Genomic DNA, 23800 nt, shown 5'->3' with positions numbered 1-23800 from the left:
ACCACAGTGTCCCCAAGCTGTCCCTTGTGGGTGCAGAGCATCACTAGGGGTCTCCTTTAGGGACAGGGAAGGCACAGAAGTCATCCTGGGGCACTTGGGCTCCTTCTGTCCCCATTGTGACCAGGGAGGTGGGACTGGCTCCGTTTTCCACCCAGGGCTTTGCTGCTGGCAGCTGGAGGGGGGTTGAGGATGGGTTTTCTCCTCCTTTGTCTTCCTGCTCATGCTGTGGCTGAGGCCTCTGGAATCAGCTCTCCCTGTGGATATTGCTCACGGCTGAGGAGACACCAGGATGCAGTGCGGTGTCCATCCCTGGCTGCAGCAGGATAGCTCCAACCGCATCCTTTTTATGGATACAGCGAGCATTTCCCATTGGGATTTGCATGTCTCCCACACCGTGCAAGTACCCATCCATCTGCTGGGTTATCTCACATGCTCCTCCATCTACCTGCCCAGCTGTATATCCCACATGCTCGCAAGGCTTTGCAGCAGTGAATTTACCCACTGCCAGGCTCAGGATAATATTACTTCCCACTGGGGAAAAGCAAGCAGAGGCTGCTGTGGAAAGCATCCTTTCCTTCCTTCTCTCTTCCCCTGAGCCCTTTATTGGATAGAGGTTTCCCAGGGGGAGCTTCCCCCATTCCCTTCCTGGTTTATGGCTTCATGCCCTGATGAAAAAGGAGCCCCTAAGCCATGTTATTCTGCTGCATCTCTCCTATCTCTTGCCCAGGGCAGCTCCTCTCTGTGGGGTGTCGTAGGGCTTGAAATGTGGGTGCTGCCCCATTGCTGCAGGCAACGGAATGCTGAGGGACCCTCTGGGTATTCCAATGGCTCCTGTCCCACCGGCGGTGTGTCCTGCTGCCTGCTCCTCCCTGCCTTTATGGGAATAAATGGCTGATGGCTCCTCTGCATGGCAATCATGGGGAGAAGAGTGAAGAATAAAGGCTTGTAATTAAGCAGTCAGCTCCTGTCCTCCCCAGGCAGGCTCGGCAGCACATAGATGAGTGCGTGGGGCAGGTGGTGGCAGTGGGGAAGCCGGGGATGTCCCTTGGGAATGCCATGGGGTGGGAGCTGCCTTCCCGCCTGGCTGTACCCGTGAGGAGGGACCTGAGGCTTTTTCTCCTCGCAAAGAGCAGAGAAACATCCTCGAAGCCTCCCATGGCAATTTGGGATCTCCCTCTTTCCCCAGGCCAGTGTTTAGCCCCATCCTTGAGCAGCGTGTATCGGGCACCCTTGGTGTCATGGGCAAGGCTTGCCTGCTTCTCACATAGGGAACAACATGCAGGCAACATCCATCCTTGGATCCCTGGGGTGGAAACACCCCAGAGAAGTGGCTGCTGGCAAAAGCTGTCTCCAAGCCCAAACCCAGGTTGGAGTGTGCTCTGCCTTCACCCGTGATTCTCTTTGTGTAGGACTTAGCAGGAGATGCAACTGTAGGAGCCCCTGGTAGAGCTCAGGCAACCCGGCTGCTGCTGGTCATTAAGGCAGCGTATCTCCATTGGGAGCATCCCATGCTGGGGATGAGAGGGACAGTGCTTTGTGCAGGGGAGCATGACGGGATGGGGAGACTGAGGAATGAGTGCTTACATGTGTGCTGGTGGCCTGAGGTCGCTGAGACAGGGCTTTGGCTGTCTGGTTGGTCCAGGAGATGTGGGAGCATCTCCTCCCTCAGGCTCAGGAGCATCACCTGGAGCCTCAGCACTGCTTGGAACAGTTGTCCTTTTCCAAGGGGCTATTTCGGGAGCCAAGTGAGGAGGAGGCAGGGACACGTGAATGTGGAAGAGCAGGAGCCAGTGGGAAGTCTCACCTCTCCTTGCAGCCAGCACTGATGTGCCAGAGGGTGCCAGGGCATTGCCAGAGGGCATCTGCAGGCACTTGGTGGCTGGTGCAGACATTGGGATGGACCACAACTGCATCCACACTAACCAGTGCAGCGGGGGGATGCAAGGGGATACCTGACCTTTAGTTTCCATCCCCTTGCTGGATGGGGACAGTGCCTGGGGGTGTCCTCAGAGGGTTGTGAGGATGGATGCCTGCCCCTGCTCCACACCACACTGGCTGACGTTGTCCGTAGGGCTTGGAAGGACCCCGCTTGTCTGTCCCTATGATCTGAGGGCTGCAGACCCACACTCTGCCAGGCTTTCCCTGGCATGAGCCTGGTGCAGAGCATCCTCCTTCCCTTCCCATGGTGATGGGAATAGCCCCACTTGCTTTGCAGGTGGGAAAACCGAAGCACTCAGGAAAAGGAGCAGGAAGGGCACTGGCAGAAGACCCACGTGTCTGCATCGCTGTCCCCATCATCCTGCTGCGCCCACACCTCTTGTGGGACAAACTTTGCCCTCAGGTCCTGGCTAGGTCCTTGTGCCATGATGGGTTGAGAGGGAAACCGAGGCAGAGACTGACCCCGGCTCTTTCTGTCCCTATAGGCAGTGCTGGTGGCGAGGCCACCCGCACCAGCATGGCTCTGTACAACAACGGGGCCGAAGTGCCTTCACCCCAGGAAGCTTCCAATGGCTTCTCACAGCCCGGAGCCTCGGGAGCGTGGCACAAGGGTGAGGAGGAGGCACGCCTGGCAGAGCCCACCCTGGTGAAGAAGGCTCACAGGGAGATCCTGGACCATGAGCGCAAGCGGCGCGTGGAGCTCAAGTGTATGGAGCTGCAGGAGATGATGGAGGAGCAGGGGTGAGTGCCGGGGGGTTGGGGCTGGGCTGGAGGTGGAGCCCATGGCTTGGGGTTCATTCGTGGCACCTTGTTCTCCCCCTTTGTCCTCTCTATAGCTGATGTGGCAGATGTCCCCTGGTCCAAGTATAGAATCATAGAATGGTTTGGGTTGGAAAGGACCTTAAGATCATCCAGTTCCAGCCCTGTGCCATGGGCAGGGACACCTCGCACCAGACCATGTCGTCCAAAGCCCTGTTAAAAACAAGTAAATCCACTTTTGGGGGGATCAGACAGCTTTGGGGTGGACTGGTGGGTTGGTTGTGAAGGTAAATGCCTCCAAGAGATACAGACCTGGGAGTGCATCCACACACAGGTTGGAGGCTCACTCTGGCTCCTCCAATTGGAAATATGGGCTTCCAGCTTGTTGTCCCGGGAAACCCAAGGCCGGAAGGAGGACCAAGTTGCTCGAGGCCATGAAAGCCATCAGTGCCACCCAACCCTGGGATGGGACATATCTGTGTCTTGTACTGAGGAGATGAAGGAGAGCTGGGGTTTAGTGTCTGGTGAGGCTGTTCTGGTGCTTCAGTTTGTCCTTCCTTCTTCTCTCCCCCTAGTTATGGGGCGAGAGCATCCCCCCATCCTGCCATGCCTCTGTCTGGGCACTGTGAGCTGCTTCGCTTCCATGGGGAAGCAAAGAACTGGGGGAAAACCCATAGGGCTGGAGCGCATCCCTGTCTCTGGGGGCAGACAGAAATGGGGGACCAGTGAGGAGACCCCCATCCCCACTGCACCCATGGCTGCCCCGGAGCTCCAGCACCAGCCCAACAGCCTGATCCCCCCATGACAGCTCACTAAAACCTGATGGATGGAAGAAATTCTCCGGCACACACAGACTGGTATCAGCTGGGGAGGAGGAAAATGGATTGAGGGAAGGCTTCGCCAAGGCTTTCATTAAGAGCACAAGCATGACCTAGAATTAAATTGTCTCACACAGGCTGGAATAATGAGGGTGCCTAATTTGTCGTTATGGAAATAAATAAGGCTGACCTGGCACTTTGGGGAGCCTCCTGTCAGGTTCCTACTAGGGATCTTACTACTAGTAGTACCATCAGTGCGATGGGTAATAGCAATGCTGCACCCGCTATTGTTGTTATTGCTGTAATTGCCTTTGCTATTATTAAGGCTATTAATAACAGGGATGATGATGATATGCTGAAATGATAAGATAATTACAGTCATCATCTTGGTCAACCTGGTTAATCCTGCTCCTGCTCTTCCCCTCTGCACAGGGGCTCTTTGGGGGGTTCCACGGAAGCACTCTGCACCCCCGAGGTTTCTACCAGGGCTGGGAGCTGCATCCTGGCCATGGCCTCGGGGGAATCCCTGGGGAGGGATGAGCGGGTGCGACAGCAGAGGTTTAGCAGGGATTTAAGCACTCTCGTTTCCATACATGCGGATGGCTCCTCCTGCCTGTGCTGCTGCTTGCTCTGGGCTCCCCATGCTGTTATTCCCTGCCTGCAGGCTGGGTTCTTGTCCAGAATCAGGTGTCAGCGGATTTTCTTCCTTTCACAACCCCATTTCATGTGCTAAATGCCAACACAAACCTCCTGCAATGGGGTTATAAACAGTGCTGGGGCGTTGTAGGAGTGAAGGAGCTGGTGCTCCTGCATCCAACACAGCATTGCTGGGTGCAGGGGGTTCCTCGCCTTGGCCTTGTCCCCTGCAGGCCCATCTGTCACCTCCTGTTTGGCCTCGTGTCCCCCCTCCAAGAGCATTGGCTGCATTTGTAATGTGCTGCAGTGATGCTCGTCTTCCCGGGCAGACATCTTCCTGCTGCTGCTGCCTGCTGCTGCTGCTGCTGGCTCAGGTCCATGGGGTGGACAGGGATGGTGGCTCTGTCGCTCTGCCCAGCTGGGTGCATTGCTGTTGGTGGAACAGTGCAGGGCAGCATATGGGGGTACTGCCCTGTTTTGTGGTCCCCCTTCCATGCGCAGGCAGGGAAGCAGCCTCAGTGCCCTCCAGCACTCGGTCCTGCCTGGCTGGGGAATCAGTGAGCCCTTCAGTGCAAATGAGCTTGTTAATATTAATTGCCCTCTCCTCGCTGTTACCTCCATGGGCAGTGAGGAGGGCTGCGTGCTGCCGTGTGCCCCTCTGCACCCAGAGCACCCAAGGACATCCATGGCACTGTGAGGGGCATCACTGTCCCTCATGGGCTCTGTGATGTGCCAACACTGGGGACCACAGGGCTTGCCCAGGCTGTGGCACCCATTTTTCTGGCCTCATTGGCAGTGATGCTGATGGGACAGGGTAGTGAGGATTGGCCATGAGCACTGCCTGTAGGTGGTGAGGACAGGCACACACAGAGACCCCTTCCCTCCCAGGGGGTGACATGGGGTCCCTCTCCCTTTACCCTGTCCCCACATATGATGCTGGGTGCACCGTGCATCCTATTGGGCTGCAGGTTGAGGGGGATGCTGTGGTGCCCTTGTACTGTTGAGGGATGCGGCACAGCACTGCCTGCCCAGGGCTGTCACTGGTCCCTCCTGGGGACACCTCAGTGGCTGAGCACCGTGGTTTGATGCCAGGGACAAAGTGATTGGTGTCTGTCATTAATAACTCTGCAGTGGCCTGAGTCAGCGGTTGGTGTTAGTGCAGAGCTGGCTCGGCAAGCAAGAGAGGCTTGTGATAGGATGCAGGCACCAGCAGGGAGCACTGGCATCACTGGCACTGCTGGGGACATGCCCTAAAGCCTGGGGCAGTGGGGCAGAATGGCAACCTCATGGTCATCCTCTTCTTTTACCCCTTCCTGATGTCCCTTTCTCTGCCAAGCACTGCTGGGAGGAGGAGGCAGGAGACGGGAGGGTGATATGGATTAGTGGGCATGACAGTGCTGGGGTAATGGTTGGACTTGATGATCCTAAGGATCTTTTCCAATCTGGTTGATGCTATGGTTCTATGGAGCGTGGTGGCAGGGGACCAAGCTCAGAGGGACCTGCTCTCCTCCAGGCCCTGATGACTGTCACCATGACACTTCTCCTGAGCAGCCCACATGTTGCTCCCAAAGGTATAGAGGTCCTCAGCAGGTCTCTGGGGAGCCCACGCTCCAACCGCAGCAGCTCTGACCACGTCTTTGCCCATCCAGGTACTCCGAAGAGGAGATCCGGCAGAAAGTGGGGACCTTTCGGCAGATGCTGATGGAGAAGGAAGGGGTGCTCACCAGGGAGGACCAGCACGGGCGCCAAATGTAAGTGAGGCAGCTCCAAGCTGGCCAGTCAGTGTGTCCTTCCCATCCGTCATCCCAGAGAGGCACATCCCAGATTGCCTCCAAGTGGATTGAAGTGGATGGATACATTGGGTGGATTGATACAGAAAGGGTATATGTAGGGATGATTGGACAGATTGATGGACATAGAGAAAGTATATAGAGATGGATGGATGGATGGATGGATGGATGGATGGATGGATGGATGAATGGGTGGATGGATGGATGGATGGATGGATGGATGGATGGATGGATGGATGGATAGATGGATGAATGGGTGGATGGATGGATGGATGGATGGACGGATGGATGATAGGTTGGTTGATTTGATGGTTGGTTGGTTGGTTGGTTGGAGGCAGGGTTTGCCTCTGGCCATATCCTACCTCTGGAGGGGTTAAAGGTTGTCCTGCATTGGTCTTTTGGAGCTCTCAGGGTGCTGTACAGAGGCCAGCATTGCAATGCTCCTCTCCCAGATGATGAAACCAAGGTGCAGAAGGTCTCAATGCTTGGCCCATCCCAGCAACCAGGGGCAGAGACCAAGCAGCGGGGTTGCTGTGCCTCACCTCTGCCTGCTTCTGCCTCTTTGGGTGACTTCTCTCCCTGGGGCTGAAACCACAGCTTCTGCCTCCAGCCGGGCGAGGGCACCAGCTTCCTGCCTTGCTCTTAACTCTGTAGTGCAGAACAGTCCTGTCTCTGGATGTGAAGCTGGGGTAACTCAGCTCAGCTGGCGACGGTTCACCAGGCTGGTCTGTAATCCTAAAAATATTAGTGTTAGCAATAATAATCATTATTGATTATAATAATCATCATAAATAACGGTAATAATCATTATTGAATATAATAATAATTAATAACAGTAACAATCATTATTGATTATAATAATAATCATTAATAACAGTAATTATTTCCATTGCAAGGGGCCCAGGCTGGATAGGCTGGGCTTGAGTCTGCTTCTCACCTACAGCCTGTGTTTCTATCCGGCTGGTGTGACCCTGAGAAGCCTCAGGGAGGAAGCTTCTCCAAGAGGCTCCTGCTCTATTCCTCTGCCTCCCAATTGCTCCTCACATGGCCTCTGGGGGCTGCTTCTGCCCTGGGGGGCTCAGGGCTCAGGTGAGGAGTCCAAAGCAGCTCATCTCGTACTGGACACATGCCACTCGCTGCTGCTGACCCGGGCAGGGCTGTCCCCGAGCCTCACGAGGGTCTGCCCTGTGCTCGGTGATGATTTATCTGCACGATTCTTAATGGCCCAGGCAGCGCGGCTGGCCCGGCACACACCATCCATCAGCCTGGAAACCAGGTCACTTGGGACAGGAATAGATGCTGCAGGTTCACTGAATATTAATGCTTCATTAGGGGCAGGAAATCAGGGCAAGGGGGGAGGCAGGGAAGCTGTGGTGGAAGGGAAAGCCTTCCTCCCACTGCTCCGCCAGCGCCCAGGCAGGAAGGGACATCCCTGGCCTGGGATGAGGCACATCTGAGTGGTGCTGGGGCAGCACAAAACATCCAGGGTCCTCTTCCAAGCAGGAAAAAAGCAAGGCATGGGGAAAACAACCTGCCTGGGTCATGGAGTGTCAAGCCCGAGGTGTTAACAAGTGGCCTTTGCCTGTGGGGGCATCAGTCATCACCAGGGCATCTTCTCAGCCAGGTTCATTAGGGCTGGTGCTGTAAGGAGCACAGAGGGAAGCCAGAGGTGGGTTAAAGTTACCCAGACAGCCCTGGCTGTCACCTCTCTGGGCTTGCTTTTGTGAAAGGAAGGGTAATCATTACAGATTAGCCCAGGGGCTATAAATAATAGTGCTGAGCTGGAAGGAGCAGCCTCAAAGCAGAGGATTGCTTGTGGCAGAGTGAAGCTGGATGCACTTGGAGGCAGGTAGGAGCTGGGTCTAAAGGAGGTGGCTCTATCAAGCAGCAGGGATCTGAGCTGCTGAAGGCCCTACTAAGGGTTGTCCTGAGTGTAAAAGGTTGAAGAGGCTGGACAAGGGAGTTAAATAAACCTTAAATAAAGAGCCCCAGCCCTTGTATTGGCTGGGAATGTACCCAGCAAAGCATCTCGTGGGCTGGTCCTGCTCCAGGGCCTCTGTGGGTGTTCACAGCTCAGTCGCTGGCTGCTGGGACCATGACTCTGAACCAGCTGGTCCTGTTTCAAATAGCTCAGCATCATCTGCAAACCCCCAGGGGAAACTGAGGCATGGAGCAGGGCCGTGGCCACCTGAGTCCCTGGCTTGTTCCCTGTGTTTCCATCTCCTATCCCTGTGCATGCACAGCCTGGTCCCCAAGGAAGAGCTGCTCGATAGGCAGGCTGGTGGGATTGCAAGCAAACAGGAACGGGGAGGGATAATTGGGGCAGCAGCAGCCTGTCTTGAGCCGCTGAGCACAGCTAATGGATGAGATGCTGGCAGCAGACTCAGGCGCGGAGCTCTGCCTGCTCATGGAGCGGAGTCCAACAGGGAATTATCCCTGCTCACTCCTCGCTTTTCTCCCCCTTCCCATGGTTGGGTGAGTGGCTGAAAGGCTGCTCCTGCCCTCAGGGCACGGCCAAAGCAGGAGTCACTTGGAGAGGACCTAGAATGCCATGGCTGCGGCAGAGGAGGGAGCCTGAGACCCGCTTGAGTGATCACCTGTGGTCAGGAGGAGGATGATCCGCTTGTAGTTCTGGTCCAAACCATTTCCAATTGGGTTCAAGAGCCCAGGGCCCCTGTGGCCAGGGATGCCAATGTGCTGCTCTCAGATCTGCTTCTGGGAATGGGAGCATCCCTCGGCTCAGCCATAGACACTGGCCAGGCTGACAAGGGACCAGTGCTGTGAGGCTGCCCTTATCCACCAGCATTCCCTGCCATACACCTCCAGGTGGGAAGGGTGGAGGAGCCCACAGTGGTTTCCAAGGGCAAATCTCCTTTGAGAAGCAAGTGCCTGGGCTGCTGTGATGCCATGGATGGCCACATCCTGTGTGAGATGTTCCACAGCCCCCAGGAACAGGAGCAAACAAGAGGCTTCTGGTGGGGTTTGATGCCAATGGCAGAGGAGGAACAAGGAGGTGGGGGTTGGGAGGGAAGGTCTGGGCAGAGACTCCTGGGTCCCTCCTGCCTGTGGTCCAGCTGCCGGGCCTCTGCCTGCAGCCCTGCAGTCAATGGCAACCTCCTGATGGTTTCCATGGCAGCGGGGAAAATTAATGCTGATGGAGTCCCTCAGGAGGGAGAGGAGACCCTGATGGCTCCAGGGCTGATGTGCTCCCACCTCATCTCACCTACCTGGGGGTTAAATCACCCATCCCCTCCTGCAGCTCTGCTGCCGAGCCAGCAGCACACTGGGGTGCTGGCCTGAAAGCCTGGATCATCCTGGGCAGCTCCTGGATAATCACCTGAATCCCCCGAGCCTCCTGCAGCTCCTGTCACCCTAATCCTTCCCCATCACCTACCTGGGCTGACTCCAGCCTCCTGCCCAGCCCTGGCACTTGAGCGATGCCAAGAGGGGCTCTGAATGATGCTGAGGCCAGATCCTGGTGACCCGTATCCCATCGTATCCCTGTGCCAGCCCAGCAGGGATTTCTGCAGCAACAGGAGCCCCAGAAACACCCCCACCATGGAGCTTTGCTGTGTGCGGACCTCAAGGGACGTTACCAAGGGATGCTGTGGCGGAGGGGATGTCCCAGGCTTCCCTCCAGCATCTCCAGTGGGATGTGAGGAACGGGGATCCCTGGATTAACGCTGTGCTTCCTCCCTCTGCAGCGTGATAGAAAACCACCACGGTGTGGATGGGGAGGAGTACGCGGTGGAGTACCCCGACTCCGGCGAGGGCTGCCTGCTGCAGTGCGACTGCTCGGCCGAGTGCTACCGCGAGGACAGCAGCCACCGCGAGTACAGGTCTGGCTGCAGCAAGCAGGGAGCGTGGGGAGCAGGTCCCCATGGGGGGCACAGAGCACAGGGGGCTGTCCCTGCTCCCCCCCAGCCCTGCCTGCTTTGTTCCATAGGCTGAAACGGCGCTCGAGCAGCTCCACCTCTCCTCCACCCAAGAAGAAGAAGAAGAAGAAATCCGGTCACCGCCGGAGCCGGTGAGTCCTACATTGTCCCCATACTCCAAGGAGGGCACCTCTCCTCCCACCTCATCCTTTCCATGGGGCAAGTCCCCCCTCTTTGAAGGGCAGTGCACCCCAAAGCGAGCACCCTCCAGAGGTGCAGTGCACCAGTGATGCAATGCGTGTGTCCACGCACACACAGCGCTATGGGGTGCACCGCCAGCCCACCCAACTGCATGCACTGGTGGGGCCTTGCCTGCTCCATGCTGGGCACAGCACAGGGCAGGATTTGGCTCCTGAGGGGTCTGCCAGCTGGTCCCATCCCTGGTTAGCGCTGGCTGCCCGGGCAGGATGCTGTCTCTAATGTCCCTTTCTTCTCTGCCTTCCCCATGGCAGCAAAAAGAGGAAACCCGGCTCGGAGCGCAGGTAAGTGCCCACTGGGCTGGGTGGGCTTGGTTCCCCACCAGGCATGGGCTGGCCTTCCCCATCCACTGTCCCTCTCTGAAATCCCACTGGGAATTGGCCTCCCCGTCTCCTGCTGGAGGCTGCGGAGCCCACAAGGTGGCAACGGGACACAGTGGGATTTGGGTGCTCCAGCAGAGCCCTGCTGCCAAAATCCCCTTTCCATCCCCCATCCCCCAAGGAAGTAACTCCCTTGTGAAGTTCCTGCATGCTGTGGGTTGTCCAGGGGAAGCAGGGTGGTGGGGAGCAGTGGGATGTGACTTCCCTGGGCCTCAGGGATGGGGAGTCTCTTGCTCCCCCATCAAGGGCACCCACTTCCCCCCCTCCAGCTGCGACAGCTCTTCACCAATCCGCAAGGAAAAGAAAAAGAAGACTGGAAAGAAACACAGACGCGATAGGTAGGATGGACACCATGGCAGTCTGGGGACACCATGGCAGGCTGGGAACACTGGGGCTGGTTGGTGGCTGCCCAGGCCCTGGGGATGCGGTGGGATGAAGGCAAGGACAGGGATGATCCTGATGGCTCTTCATGGGGCCATCACCTCCTCACAGCAGCTATCACTTGCCCCATCCAGCAGCACATCTCAGTGCCAACCCCTGCCCTTTTCCCCATCCCCATGCTCAGTGTGTCGCCTTTATCTCTACCTCCTCTTCATCCCGCAGGTCTGAGTCGGGATCACGGAAGAAGAGAAGACACAGGTGAGAGTGATGGGAGAGCCACTCCACTGCACCATTCCCATTGGGGGCCCCCTGTCTCTGCCCTCCCACTGTCCCCATCCCCTCTGCCCACAGGGATGGACCCATAAAGCACAATGGGTGTGAACATGGGATGCTGAGCATCCCTCACCCTTGGCCCCGGGCTGCTGTGGGTGGCTGCAGGGTCCCACACAGCCCTGAATATCCCCTAAGGGAGAAGGGGTGACACCTAAGGCAACCCCTGGCTGTTGCTGTGCTCTGTGGATGCCCTCTGCCAGCGCTGCTATTTTAGGGTGAAAGAAGTAAGAAACAGGCAAAGGGTGCCTTGGTGGGCAGAGGGGCTCAGAGGGGGCAAGGCAAGCAGCAGAGGTGACAACAGGCTTGAGTCTATGGATGCTGAGCAGAGCTGCCCCCCCTTCCCACTGCCTCCCCTTTCTGCCTAGCATCACCCATGGTCCCCCCAAAGCCAGCTGAGCCCCCCACCATGGTTTGAATCTTGGTGGACACAGCTCCAGCTCAGGCAGGTCCCCCCCATCACTCCTTCTGCAGCATCGGTGGCTCTGGGGGTGCTGCCTCCATTCCCATCTCTGCATCTTTTGGCTCTTCCCGCAGGTCCCGGAGCCCCAAGAACAAACGGAAAGAGAAAAACAAAGAGCGCAAGAGGTGAGGGGTGGGGATGGAGCGGCCAGGGCGGTGCGCCCCCCCCCCCGTGCCCCCTGCCACGGCTCAGCCTGCCCCCGGCCACCCTCTCCGCAGGTCCCGCAGCGAGTCCCCGGCCTGGCGCTCTCACCGGCGCAGCTCCTGCAGCTCCCACAGCGCATCGCTCTCCTCCGATGGCAGCAGCTCCAAATCCGCCGGCAGGTACAGGCAGGACCCCTGTCCCCACAGCATCCATCGTGGGGACCCTCGTGGGGAGGAGGGCAGGGAGGAGGGTCCAGAGGTGTCCCAGCAATGAGGACCCTTGAGTGGATGGAGGAGAACAGGATGGCGCTGCAGCACCTCTGGAGGGCTTGGAAACACAGTGCCCAGAGGGGGTTTCAGTTTTGAACTACAGAAAGCACAAACCACCAACTTTCATCCCGTTTCTTGCTTTGGCAAAGCCATCTCAGCCCGGGGGTGATGCAGTGCCGGGCTCAGGGCAGGGGTGATGCCGCAGCTCACGGTGCAGTGCTCTCGGGGCAGGGGTGATGCTGTGGCTCACGGTGCGGTGTCCCCCAGGCTGAGCCCCAAGCGCCGGCAGGATGGCCCCAAGGGCAGCAGCGCCCGCTCCAGCCGCAGCCCGTCCTCGCCCTCGCCGCAGCGCTCGGCCTCGCCGCACCAGAACGGGCACAAGGGCAGCGCCCAGAACGGCCGGCACAGCCACGGCGCCGCGCTCCCGGAGCCCTCGGATGTACGTAGGCTTTTCTTGGATCACCGTTCGCTTCCCTCCCCTTCTCCTCCCTCCGCAGGACACCCCTACCCCGGCTCTCCTCTCTCCTCCTTCCCTGCTCCCCCCGAACCCAGTCGGGGCAATCGAGGGAGATGTGAGGTGCAGGCTCCATACCCCCCCCAGCACCCATTAACCTGCCACTGGGTGCACGGTCAGCCCATCACCTCGGGTTAGGTATCGGGCAGCCAGTAGCTCATCCCACCCCCAAAGCCACACATTGCTCTGCAGATGTCACCCCCAGGGGTGATGGATTGGCAGGACAGTGTTACCTGCTATGGTCACCAGCGGGCTCAGCAGCTCCCCGGGAATGGATTGAGCCCAGACAGCCAAAAAATGGGTAAAGCTGGAAGATTATCTTTTCCCCACCAGCCCCAACCCTCCCCGGTGCCAGGGTGCCAGCCCCAGCACTCAGCACCCAGTATGGGCACTGGTGTAGGAGTTTGGAGGGGGTTTTGGTGTTGGGTGCTCTGATTTTAGGAACTCAAGGTCCCCAGGATGGATGAATTTGGGCCTAAGTGCCCCCAGCTCTGCCTTGGCAACCCGGGGGTCCTGGTGAAGCCGGGGGGGGGAGCTGCTCCCACACTGAGTGGAGCAAAGCCCTAATCCAGTGCACCCAGGGCTCCAGTCCCAGTTTAACCAGTGGGAGGAGCCCGCTTTGGCTGATGGGGAGCTGGAGGCAGTGCTGACCAGAGGCAGTGCTGAGCAAAGGCAGTGTGCAGGGGGAACCCCCTAATGGGGGGCACACAGGTCCCCACTCACCCCAGGCTACTTCATACCCATGGGCAAGGTGCTGCAGGGACATTCCTGCAGGGAAGCACCCTGGAAAACGGTGCCAAGAGCCCCATATTCACCCCCCTTTCACCCTCCCCAGCACCCCCAGCAGCACCTTTCGGGGCACCTCTCTGCTTTCTTCTTTCCTATGGTGTGGCTGGGGTGCAAGGGGGATCACCCCATTCTCCCCCAGCATCACCCAGGCCGATGAGCTCCTTGGCTCCCCGGCACCAGCGGGGACTCTTCTCTCTCTCTCTCTTTCTTTCTTTCTTTCTTTCTCTCTTTCTTTCTTTCTCTTCTTTTTCTCTCTCTGGTTTCTGGTTTTTAGTTTTAGTTTTTCTTTTTAATCCCATCTGTGTTTTTCTTTAGCCTCCCATTTGACAAAAACCCAAACGGTAATATACACTTCCATTTCTTGCTCAAGCAGAAGCAGGGACGAGGGGGAGGGAAGGGCAATGAAACGTGCTTTTTTTTCCCCCCTTCCCTCCTTGTTTTAGTTTCCTTTCTCATGATTTCTTTTCTTTTCCCTTGTGATGTACAGAAATGCAAACGATGACTCTTTTATCCCCCCCTGCCCCGTTGTCGTGTTGTTCTAGAAGTTTTTGCTTTCGTGTGTGTTAATGTGGAGAAGAAACACAAAAAAAGCAGATGTGTTTCCTTAACTATTTACGGCCGCTGAACATTGTATGCCCATTTCCTATACCCGAACCAGGAATTTAAAAGGGAAGAGGACCGAGCAGCTCCACACCTCAGAGGGAGTGGGCTCTCTTTGAGATCAAATTGCCCTTTTCCTCCCTAAATTGGCTGCTGCCCCACAGCCTCGGCTGGACCCTGTTGCCATGGGGGTTCTTCTCCTCCATGGCTGCAGGATGAGGCTGTTGGGTGCTGGGTTGTCTGCCCCCTCCACCCTGAGCATCCGGCACTTGGGTACCCACATGCGGCATCCCAGCAGGACGGGTGCTGAGCATCCTTGCTACCCACCTCCCCCTCCCAAAAGCTCTGGATTCAGCCCCCTACCAGCACCCTCAGAGCTCTTGGGTGCCCCGAGGCAATGCCTTCCCTTTTAAATCCCTGTTCCCATATCCATCCATCCCTGCTGCCTTCCCCAGCCTTCCTCCTGGGTCTCTCCTCCTCCTCACCCACACGCACCCTCCGGCCCCTCTTTGTCACCAGTGTTCTTTGGGCCAACACAACCCAATGACCCCTTGCCGTGTCCCAGCTCCATCCATCGCCTTCCCTGCATGTTATCCGGGACTTGGCCATGTTCTAGAGAGCGAAACGCAGCCGGGTGAGAGCCACCAGCCAGCACGCCCCAGGAGCCGCCCCGCTCGGTGGCCACAGCCTTTCCTTTCACACAGGAATAAGAGCATCATTTAAACACAGCTTAACCAAAGCACTTTGAAAGCTAACTTTGCCAGCTCTAAGCCAAGCAAGCGGGGTTAGCCGAGGGGTCTGGGTCACCGTACTAAAGAGTCCTTGTCTTTTTCCCATTCTGCCCTCCAAATGTGGAGATTATTGTTTTCTTTTTTTATGATTGCATTCCCGTCCCTGCCAATGGCAAAGGTAGGTATTTCGTCCACCTCTGCACGTTCACTTCTGCAGATGAGCCTGTTGAAAAGCACCGTAGCTTGATTTAATGTTCTTTTCTCCTTCTTTCTGACTTTCTTTCTCTTTCTTTCTCGCCTTCCTTCTCTGTCTCTCTTTCATTTTGTCTCCTTTTTGGTGGCTATATATGACTTTGGTTTTTATTTGTATGGTTCCCCCCAGTTAGCTGCAAAGCCATGCTCTTCTCTTCCGTTCTTTATTTATATATATCTTTCTTTTTTGCCCTGTCCACATACCATTATTCTCCTTTCTTCCCTCCTTTTCTCTTCCCCGTCTCCTCGTGCTGTCGGTAGAATGCATTTCTGTGTCTTTCAGCCCTCTGAATTTGTGTTCATTTCCATCCAGGGACCGAGCACGGTTGCTCTGTTTGAGTTCCCCCCCCTCCGTTAAGGGCTGGGTAACGAAGGCAAATGTAATTAGTGAGGAATAGGGGCCAGAACCCATGGGTGGGAGCGGCAACAGATCCTGGCACAGGGAGTTTCGGGATGGATGGATGCATGAATGGATGGATGGATGGATGGATGGATGGATGGATGGATGGATGGGGCAAGAAATGAGAAATTTGGGTAATGTGTGGGTTTATCCCCTCCTCTGGCCATGATGAGAATAAACCCAACCCAGGGAAATAGGAGGGGTCTGCAACAGGGAAAGGTTGGAATCTTCCTTGGTGGAGACAGGCAGGTCCAGGGCATCACAGCCCCCAGGGGGCAGGGGATGGCATCCCACCCCTGGCTGTCCCATCCCTATATGCCCCCAGTGTGTGTTTACCCTTTTGGGATGGTTCTTTGCCTATTTGGATTTATTTGGGATGCTTTTACCTTTGATGCCTTCCTGCACATCTGGGCAGGAGCTTCCTCAGCCCCAGGCGCAGGGTCTGGGTGGGACCCCCACATCCTGCAGCCCGAGCCCATGGCATGGCCAGCAGCGCCAGAATGACCCCCTGGGAAAGAGGAAACCCCTGCTCTTTCTCTCCTCTTCTTCTTCCCTGTGAGGGTGCTGAGGCGCTGGCACAGGGTGCCCAGAGAAGCTGTGGCTGCCCCATCCCTGGCAGTGTTCAAGGCCAGGTTGGACACAGGGGCTTGGAGCAAGCTGCTCCAGTGGAAGGTGTCCCTGCCCGTGGCAGGGGCTGGAGCTGAATGAGCTTTAAGGTCCCTTCCAGCCCAAACCAGGCTGGGATCCTACAATCCATCTTCTCTGCTTTCATTTTTCTCTGCCCATATACGAGGCTGGGCATGGGTTCAGCTGAACCCCCTCTTCCCAGGCTGCTGCATCTGTGTCCCCAAGTGCCTGCAGGGTGGTTTGTGCAATGGGCAGGACTGGCCTGGATCTATTGCAGCACCAACACATTTTTCACAGGAAAAATACCCCAAATTCCCCCATTTTGGCCCCAGCTTGCTGGCCTGCAGCTGGAGGGATTGGCTTATCCATGGGGACAAGGAGGTGATGGGGGACGTGCCACTGGTGGAGTGTAGAGTGGCTTCTGTGACCCCCTTGCCCTGGGATGCTCAGGGATGCAGTGGCCTCGAGCCCCTTTTGCATCATCTTCATGCTGATCTCCAGGGTCACACTTTCTTTTTTGGGGAGAAAAGTGGCATTTCTCAGGCTTAAACAGGGGAGACTCAGGATGGATATAAGGAAGTTCCTCCCTGTGAGGGTGCTGAGGCGCTGGAACATGGTGCCCAGAGAAGCTGTGGCTGCCCCATCCCTGGCAGTGCTCAAGGCCAGGTTGGACACAGGGGCTTGGAGCAAGCTGCTCTAGTGGAAGGTGTCCCTGCCCGTGGCAGGGGTTGGAACTGAATGATCTTAAAGTCGCTTCCAACCCAAACCAGTCTGGGACTCTACGATTTAGGACACAGCAGGGTGGGCAGAAAGAACCTTACCATTGAGGAATAACCAACTGGATGTGTTTGTGGTGGAGAATTGGGGTGACCGGCTCCCGCCTCAACCCCTGGACCCCATTCGATCCCCTCAGCTGGGCTCAGCACCACTCCACGCAGGATTCACCCATCCAGGGATGCTCAGGGTCCCAGCGCTGGGCTGTGGGCAGAGTTAGGAGACCCCCAAGCCCCCCTGACTCAGGCTTGGTCAGAGCCAGCGATGCAGGAACCAGTTCCATGGTCCAGCAGTAATTGCAAAGATGGGGAATAAAACCCAGGCAGCGGCTGTGGCTTGGAGGAGCTCAGACAGTTGTGTGCTGGACCCCAAGGGCTGGGTAATCCACCCCAGCTCTCAGTGATAGCCTGGCATGAGGCCTCAGCAGTGACCCCAGGTTCCCATAGGAGAAGTGAGTTGGTTTGTTTTATTTCTCCTCTCTCTGTCTCTGTCTCTCCTCTTTCTCTCGCTCTTTTCTTTCTCTCTTGCATTTTTGTGAATCTAATGATGCACTTATATTGCCCCGCTTTTCCCTTCTCTTCATACCTTACCTACTAAAGGAGGAAATGCCACTTTTTTGGTAAGTGGATGTTAACCAAGAGGGACTTTAAAAAAAAAAAAAAAAGCATATAATGGAAAAAAAATAAAGAGAAAGGAAGCAGAAAGCAAAGTCTGTGTTGAGTGCTGATGAGGACTTAGCAGTTCCCTGCAGAGTCACAGCTAACAGCTCAATGCGTGTCCCAGGAAGAGCTCAGAGACATTCGTTTATCTCAGTGACGAGGACATTTGTGCAGTTTTGCTTTGGTTTGGTTTCTGTTCTGGTTTCCTTTTGGTTCCGTTTCCGTTCATTTGGATGGTTTTTGGTTTGTTTTTTTTTCCTTCTTTCTTAGTTTACTTTTGGTTTCTTTTGGCCTTCTCCCCACCTGTCCCCCTGCCCCCGCCTTGCCCTCCATTGTCACTCTGTGCCATCCTCCTTGTTTCTTGGTTTCTTTTAAGCCAAAAGCCGTATTATCGAGTCAAACAGTATCTGAACATCTCTCTCTATCTATGTGCATGCCTCTGTGTGAGCAGACCTCCCATCACCCTCTTTGGTTCGACCCCTTCCCCTCGGCTCAGTCTGATTTACTCACCCCACCTTCCCTCTTCTCATCTTTCCCCCCACCATTTCCCTCCCTTCGTTTGGGTTTTACCTCCTTTTTTCTTTCCCCTTTCTTGGTGGGGACGGGTGGGCGCTGGGGTTTGCTTTATCCCCGCTCCAAGTGGGTGTTTTTTGTTGGGGGGGGGGGTTGTTTCTTTCCCTCCCTGACGACTCGGGGGTTCCTTGAATTATTATTTGTATTGTTTTATTGCTCCCATCCCACCCTTTCCTTTGGGTTATTTAAGGAAAGATTTGATTTGGATCATTTCCTTTGGCGTTCTGCATGCGGAGGTTTGCATGACCCACGTTGTTGAGGGCGAGAGGAAGGTGCAGAGTAGCGTCTGTGTAGCCTGCCTTATGCGATGTGCGTTGACGTTGTGAACCGCGGCCCCGGCCCGGTGCCCCCCGTTAAAATCCCCTTTTCTCCTTCTTTCCTCTCTTCTTCCCCCACCTCCTCTTTCCCCCCTTCTGTCTCTTTCTTCCCCCCTCCCTATCCTTTGCCAGAGGCCAGCCTCGGCGTCCCCCTCTCCGCGGGCTCATGGCAGAACGGACCCAGCGTCCCCCCGTACCCGGGGGGGCCGACACGGTGCCCGCAGCCCCCGGTCGCCCAGCCCGGAGCGGGGCAAGCACGGCCACCGGCACCGGTCCCGCAGCGCATCGCCGCCGCCGCGCCACCGCGGCCAGAGCAAGGGCCGGCCCCCGGCCCCTCGGGAGCCGGCCGGAGCCGCGCTCAGCCCCGTCGGATACAGCAGCGACTCGGAGGGCTCGGCGGGATCGGGATCTCATCCTTATCACCCGCCGCTCGGCGCCGACAGGAACCACGGAGCCAAGAAGTAAGGGGGATCCCCGAGGTGGGACACAAGGGATGGTGTGGGAGGTGGGGGGTGCGGTGAGGGGGTGTCCCGGTTACAGCTGGGTAAAGCTATGGAGGACAAGCTGGGGAGCAGGGTGGGGTTGGGATGCTCAAGGGATCAGGATAGGGATGGAGATGAGGACAGGGATGGGGGTAGGAATGATGTTGGGGATGGGGGCGGGATGGGGATGGTGTTGGGGGTGGGTGTGAGTTGGGAACACAGATGGAAGTGGGGATGGGGATAGGTATAGTGTTTGGGATGAGAATGGAAATGGGGACAGGGATGGAAATGGGGATGGGAATGGGGATAGGAATGTTGTTGGGGACAGACATGGGAATGGGGACAGGGATGGGGATGGAAATGGGGATAGGAATGGTGCTGGGGGTAGGAATGGTGTTGGGGATGGGGACAGGGATGGAAATGGGGACAGGGATGGAGACAGGGATGTGATTGGGAATGGGAATAGGGATGGAGATAGGGAAGAGCTGCAGTGGGCCAATGCAAGCTGACTATGAGAAGGTTCATCCCAGAAAGGGCTTATCCCAGTGTGAAGGGCAGTGCCTGAACGGCTGCATGGGATTACAGCATCCCACAGGGTGCAGGATCCCATGCTCTATAATCAGGGATGCAGCCCAGCCAAAAACTGGGGTTGTGTAAGTGCTCCTGCTGCTTCCCATGGGAATCTGGAGTCCCCGGCTCCCATGGGACACCCTGGCAGCCGCGGTGGGTTGGGTGCAAGGAGATGCTGGGATCTGCCTTTGCAGGGTGAAGGACAGACACCACCGGGGCCGGCCCAACAGCAGCTCGGAGTCATCAGCCAAGCACTCCCGGCACGCCTCGGAGCGCAGGAAGAGCCCTTCGCCCAGCCCCGGCCAGCGCAGCTCCTCCTGGAGCTCCAGTGGGTCCCTCTCCAAGTCCCGCTCCCGCTCCCGGGACAAGAGAGCAGGACGCAGCCGGTCCCGCTCGCCCTCGCCCAAGAAAACAGCCAGCAGGTCAGTCCTGAGGGAATCCCACACAGGGGGCATGGATACAGCCGTGGGCTTGGGGAGCATCCACGGCTCAGGGTGGTCCTGGCTCCCCATCGGGGCTTGGGAAGGGAACAGGTCACTGGTGGCACTGGAAGCATCATCCCCGTGCAGAGCTGCTGGGCATGAGTTGTCCCTGCATCCCTTCCGCATCCCTGATGCTCCCCCTCATCCTCTGGTGTAGAGAGAAGGACAGTGAGCCCCGAACACGCCACAGTGACCCCGATCCCACCCGTGCCCGGCGCCGCTCCAGGAGCTACTCACCCATCAGGAAGAGGAGACGTGACTCCCCCAGCTTCATGGAGCCCAGGAGGATCACGAGGTGGGTACCAGGACATGGCAAAGCCTCTGCCATGGCCTTTGCACAACCCAGGGCTGAGCTTTGTGCCAGCCAGCCCTGAATGATGGGTGGGTGGATGGATGGATGGATGGATGGATGGATGGATGGATGGATGGATGGATGGATGAATGGATGGGTAAGTTCAACTTAGATATAAGGAACAAGTTCTTCCCTGTGAGGGTGCTGAGGCGCTGGCACAGGGTGCCCAGAGAAGCTGTGGCTGCCCCATCCCTGGCAGTGTTCAAGGCCAGGTTGGATGGGGCTTGGAGCAAGCTGCTCTAGTGGAAGGGGTCCCTGCCCGTGGCAGGGGTTGGAACTGGAGGAGCTTTAAGGTCCCTTCCAGCCCAAACCAGGATGGGATTCTGTGATTCTACGGACAGTTGGATGAGCAGCTCTGTGGATGGGTAGATAACCCTGAGTGTGTCCAGCTGGGAGAATCAGCCAGCCCAGACAGCTGGATAACCAATATTACAGCCTTGTTTCATGCCTTTTGAGGCATGAAACCAGGAATTCCTTTCAATCCTGCGCCTATTCCAGCAGGACACAGCTGCCAGTGTGTCTCTCCCCTGCCCTCCTAAAGCTGCTTTCTCCTCCTTGGGATCCCATTGAGCCAGGATCCTGGGCCATAAGACAGGCAATGTTTAGTTCCAGACAGAACACTGTGCATAGCAAATACCTTGTCAGCATGCAGCAACACTACTGGTGAGCTCAGATTACCTCCTTCCTGACCTGTTTGTCCCTCCTGCTCTCAGCTGGGAGATGGGACCATGCAGTGAAGGGGCTGGAATGGCAGAAATCAGCTCTGGCTCCCTATGGAGAGAGGTTTCATTTTGTCTGGGCTGCAATGAAGTTGTAAGGAGAGAGGACTGGGTTAGAGCTCCCTGCAGCCCTCCCTGATGGATGCTGCTAAAGAACATGGGATGGGGATGCTGCTGTCAGCCCAGAGGAAGGTTTTCCAGCCCCAGCTCATTTTGCATCCCTCCTGCTCCATCCCTGAGCTGTGTTTTGCTGGGATGTCCCCAGGAAGGGCTCAGCTGGATGAAACAGCCCATGGTCCCTGACACCCATCCCTGGGATAGATGGGTACGCAGACCCAGCTCTGCTTGGGGTTCAGGAGGAGCAGCAATGTTTCTGCCAGGCTCAGAGGATGCTGTGGGGAAGGGGCAGCCATAGGAACACCCCCAACCCCCTTTGCCTGCCCCATAGCCCAACCAGAAGTCACAGGGTTTTTCCTTGCCCTCCTGCCCTGTCCCCAGCCCCCATCACCCTGTCCCCATCACCCCAGCACCACGTGGTCCTGCCTCAGTGATGCCAACTTCTCCTTTTCCATTTCATCCCAAGGTCCCTCTTGGAGAGCATCGCCGCCAGCCTGGCTCCCAGGGTAACCTCCCCTCTTCCTCCTCCTCTTCCTCCTCCTCCTCTTCCTCCTGGACCCCTCTGTGTCTCCTCACACCCTAGGATGCCCTCAGCACCTCTGGGCCATGCCTGTGTGTCTTCAGACTAACACTGGGCAGGGAGAAGGGGGCAGGGGGCTGACTCGATGTCCCCCCGCGTTCCCTGTGTCCCTCCTCATCCTCAGGCACCATTAAGACTGCAGCTCACCTCCTGCTAATCCTGAACGTCTCTTTTTCAGCAGCTTTCAGTCTCTGGTGCCTGGGAAACACCAAAGCCACATTAACCTGCTCACTTTCTGCCCTCGCCGCTGCCTAATCCAGGACTAACACCAGGGGCGGGATGCGGAGGAGGAAGGGGATGAGGGCGGGAGGGTGATGCAGCGCGGCCGAACCGCATCCTCCACCCGGCTCCGAGCCCTGCAGGAATGCTCGGCCGTGCCGGGGGACCCAACGCTGGAGCGCGGGATGCCCTGACTCAGTTTCCTTTCCCCTTTGCAGCGCTCGCAAGCGTCCCATCCCCTACTACCGCCCCAGCCCCTCGTCCTCCAGCTCGCTGAGCACCTACTCCTACAGCCGCAGCCGCAGCCGCAGCTACGACAGCTACAGCAGCAGCCGCAGCCGCAGCCGGACTCGCAGCCCCCCCAGCCGCTCCCGCAGCCCCAGCCGCAGCCCCAGCTACAACAGCCGCAGCAGCTCCGAGAGCGCCGGCTTCTGAGCCCCCCTCGGTACCCGGACACGGCCCCGTGGCGCCCCGATGGGGACCGGCACCACCGGGGAGGTGGAAAAGAGCTGGGGGGTGCTGAGGATGGACCTGGCGGCGCGGGAGAATGGGGCTTGAAAGCTCAATGGGTCCTTGGGGGTGATCCCCCCCCTCCCACTCCTCGATGGGGTGTTCTGGGGGTCGGGATGGTGTAGGGGGAGAATTGAATCTCTTCTTGTTACAGTGAGCACTGGGATGGGGTGAGCACAGAGCGAGGGAACAAACTGCTCTTGGGGCAGATGGGGACACACACACACCCCCGTGTACTGTTTTGGGTTGGTTTGATGCTTTTAGCACAAGTGTATCCTTGGGGGGTGGTGGTGGTGTTGAAGGGACTTCTGCAGCCCAGGGTGATGCCGGCAGAGGTGAGCCCCAACTTTCTGCTGGCCAAGGTGTCCCCATGGTGTCCCAGGGTCCATTTTGGCCCCCCCAGACCCAAGAGCACCCCGAGCCATGGATGAACAAAAGCCGGTGGCACCCACAAGTCTCTTCACAAGTGGGGACCATCCTCTTAGGTTAATGCTGCTCATCCCGGCCCAGGAGCCCTGGCACCATCCATCTCACCCAATCTAGGGGGGGACCAAGCTGTCACCCCTATGAGGAGGGAGCTGCAGGCTGGGATGGGGATTTATCACTCTGAGGCTGCATTCAGCCCATCCTCTGGCTCTGGCACATTGGTCCCACTCCCAGCCTCATTACAGAGGAGAGGGGCAGGAGGGTCCATGCTTTGCCACAGCCCCACTTTTGCTGCTTCTCCAATCAAAAAGCCCCCCCAGGCACCGAGGACAGTCCTGACCCCCTCGGGGCCGTTGGTGTTTAATCCTCACCAGCTGGCTGGAGCAGGACGATGGGATGAGCCTCGCTGGGTGGGAAAGCAGCTGCCCGGATTAACCCGCTGCTCCTGATAAAGAGCAGGGCTTTGGCAGTCCTGATTGATGCTGGTTTCCAGCCAATGGGATTGGGATGGGGTGGGGTGTGGGGGGGGTGTCCTTTGGAGTCCAGGTCTGCTGGTAATGGAATGGATTCTTTAGCTGATGATAAACCAGGAAGGCAGAGATGCGAGCAGAGTGGTATTCCAGGGTTGGATCCCAAACCCAGCATGTCGAGGAACCAGGCTCAGCCATGTGCTGATTCACCAGCCCTTAGAATCATGGAATGGTTTGGGTTGGAAAGGACCTTAAAGCTCTCCCAGTTCCAACCCCCTGCCACGGGCAAGGACCTTCTGCTAGAGCAGGTTGCTCCAAGCCCCATCCGGCACCTCCAGGGATGCGCTGTGCTGGGTACCAGCGTGGGGTCCCCATTCACCCACCCCAGCTCCACTGGGCCCCTTCTGTGGTGCTCAGACCAGCAGAGCCATTAGCAATGGGGTGAACAGGTAAGGAGGGGACATGCTCATGGTTCTCCATGGCTCAGATTGTCCCCGTAGTAGGAGAAGGAGACAAAAGGTCCTGCTGCCCTGGGGAGATGAAGGGCACGAGCATCCCCATCATCCCTGTGGGGATGATGACCCATTCACTCCCCA

At 57.3% G+C, this 23800-nt stretch overlaps 1 protein-coding gene across 1 annotated transcript; it reads left to right on the top strand.

Moving 5' to 3' along the window:
* Positions 1-2455: 2455 nt before the first annotated feature.
* SRRM3 (serine/arginine repetitive matrix 3) lies at positions 2456-22233 on the top strand (the record flags this gene model as incomplete). Its single annotated transcript, XM_080629793.1, has 14 exons — positions 2456-2679; positions 5801-5902; positions 9646-9780; positions 9888-9968; positions 10329-10358; positions 10724-10792; positions 11058-11093; positions 11703-11753; positions 11847-11951; positions 12309-12480; positions 18410-18738; positions 19524-19751; positions 19969-20106; positions 22017-22233. The coding sequence occupies 14 exons, from the start codon at positions 2456-2458 to the stop codon at positions 22231-22233; spliced, it is 1917 nt and encodes a 638-aa protein (XP_080485919.1).
* Between the last annotated feature and the right edge of the window lie 1567 nt (positions 22234-23800).

Source organism: Psittacula echo (assembly GCF_963264785.1).
Source record: "Psittacula echo genome assembly, chromosome: 15".
Taxonomy (NCBI): Eukaryota; Metazoa; Chordata; class Aves; order Psittaciformes; family Psittacidae; genus Psittacula; species Psittacula echo.
The sequence above is the reverse complement of the archived record's forward strand: the minus strand, read 5'-3'. Positions and strand labels throughout refer to the sequence as shown.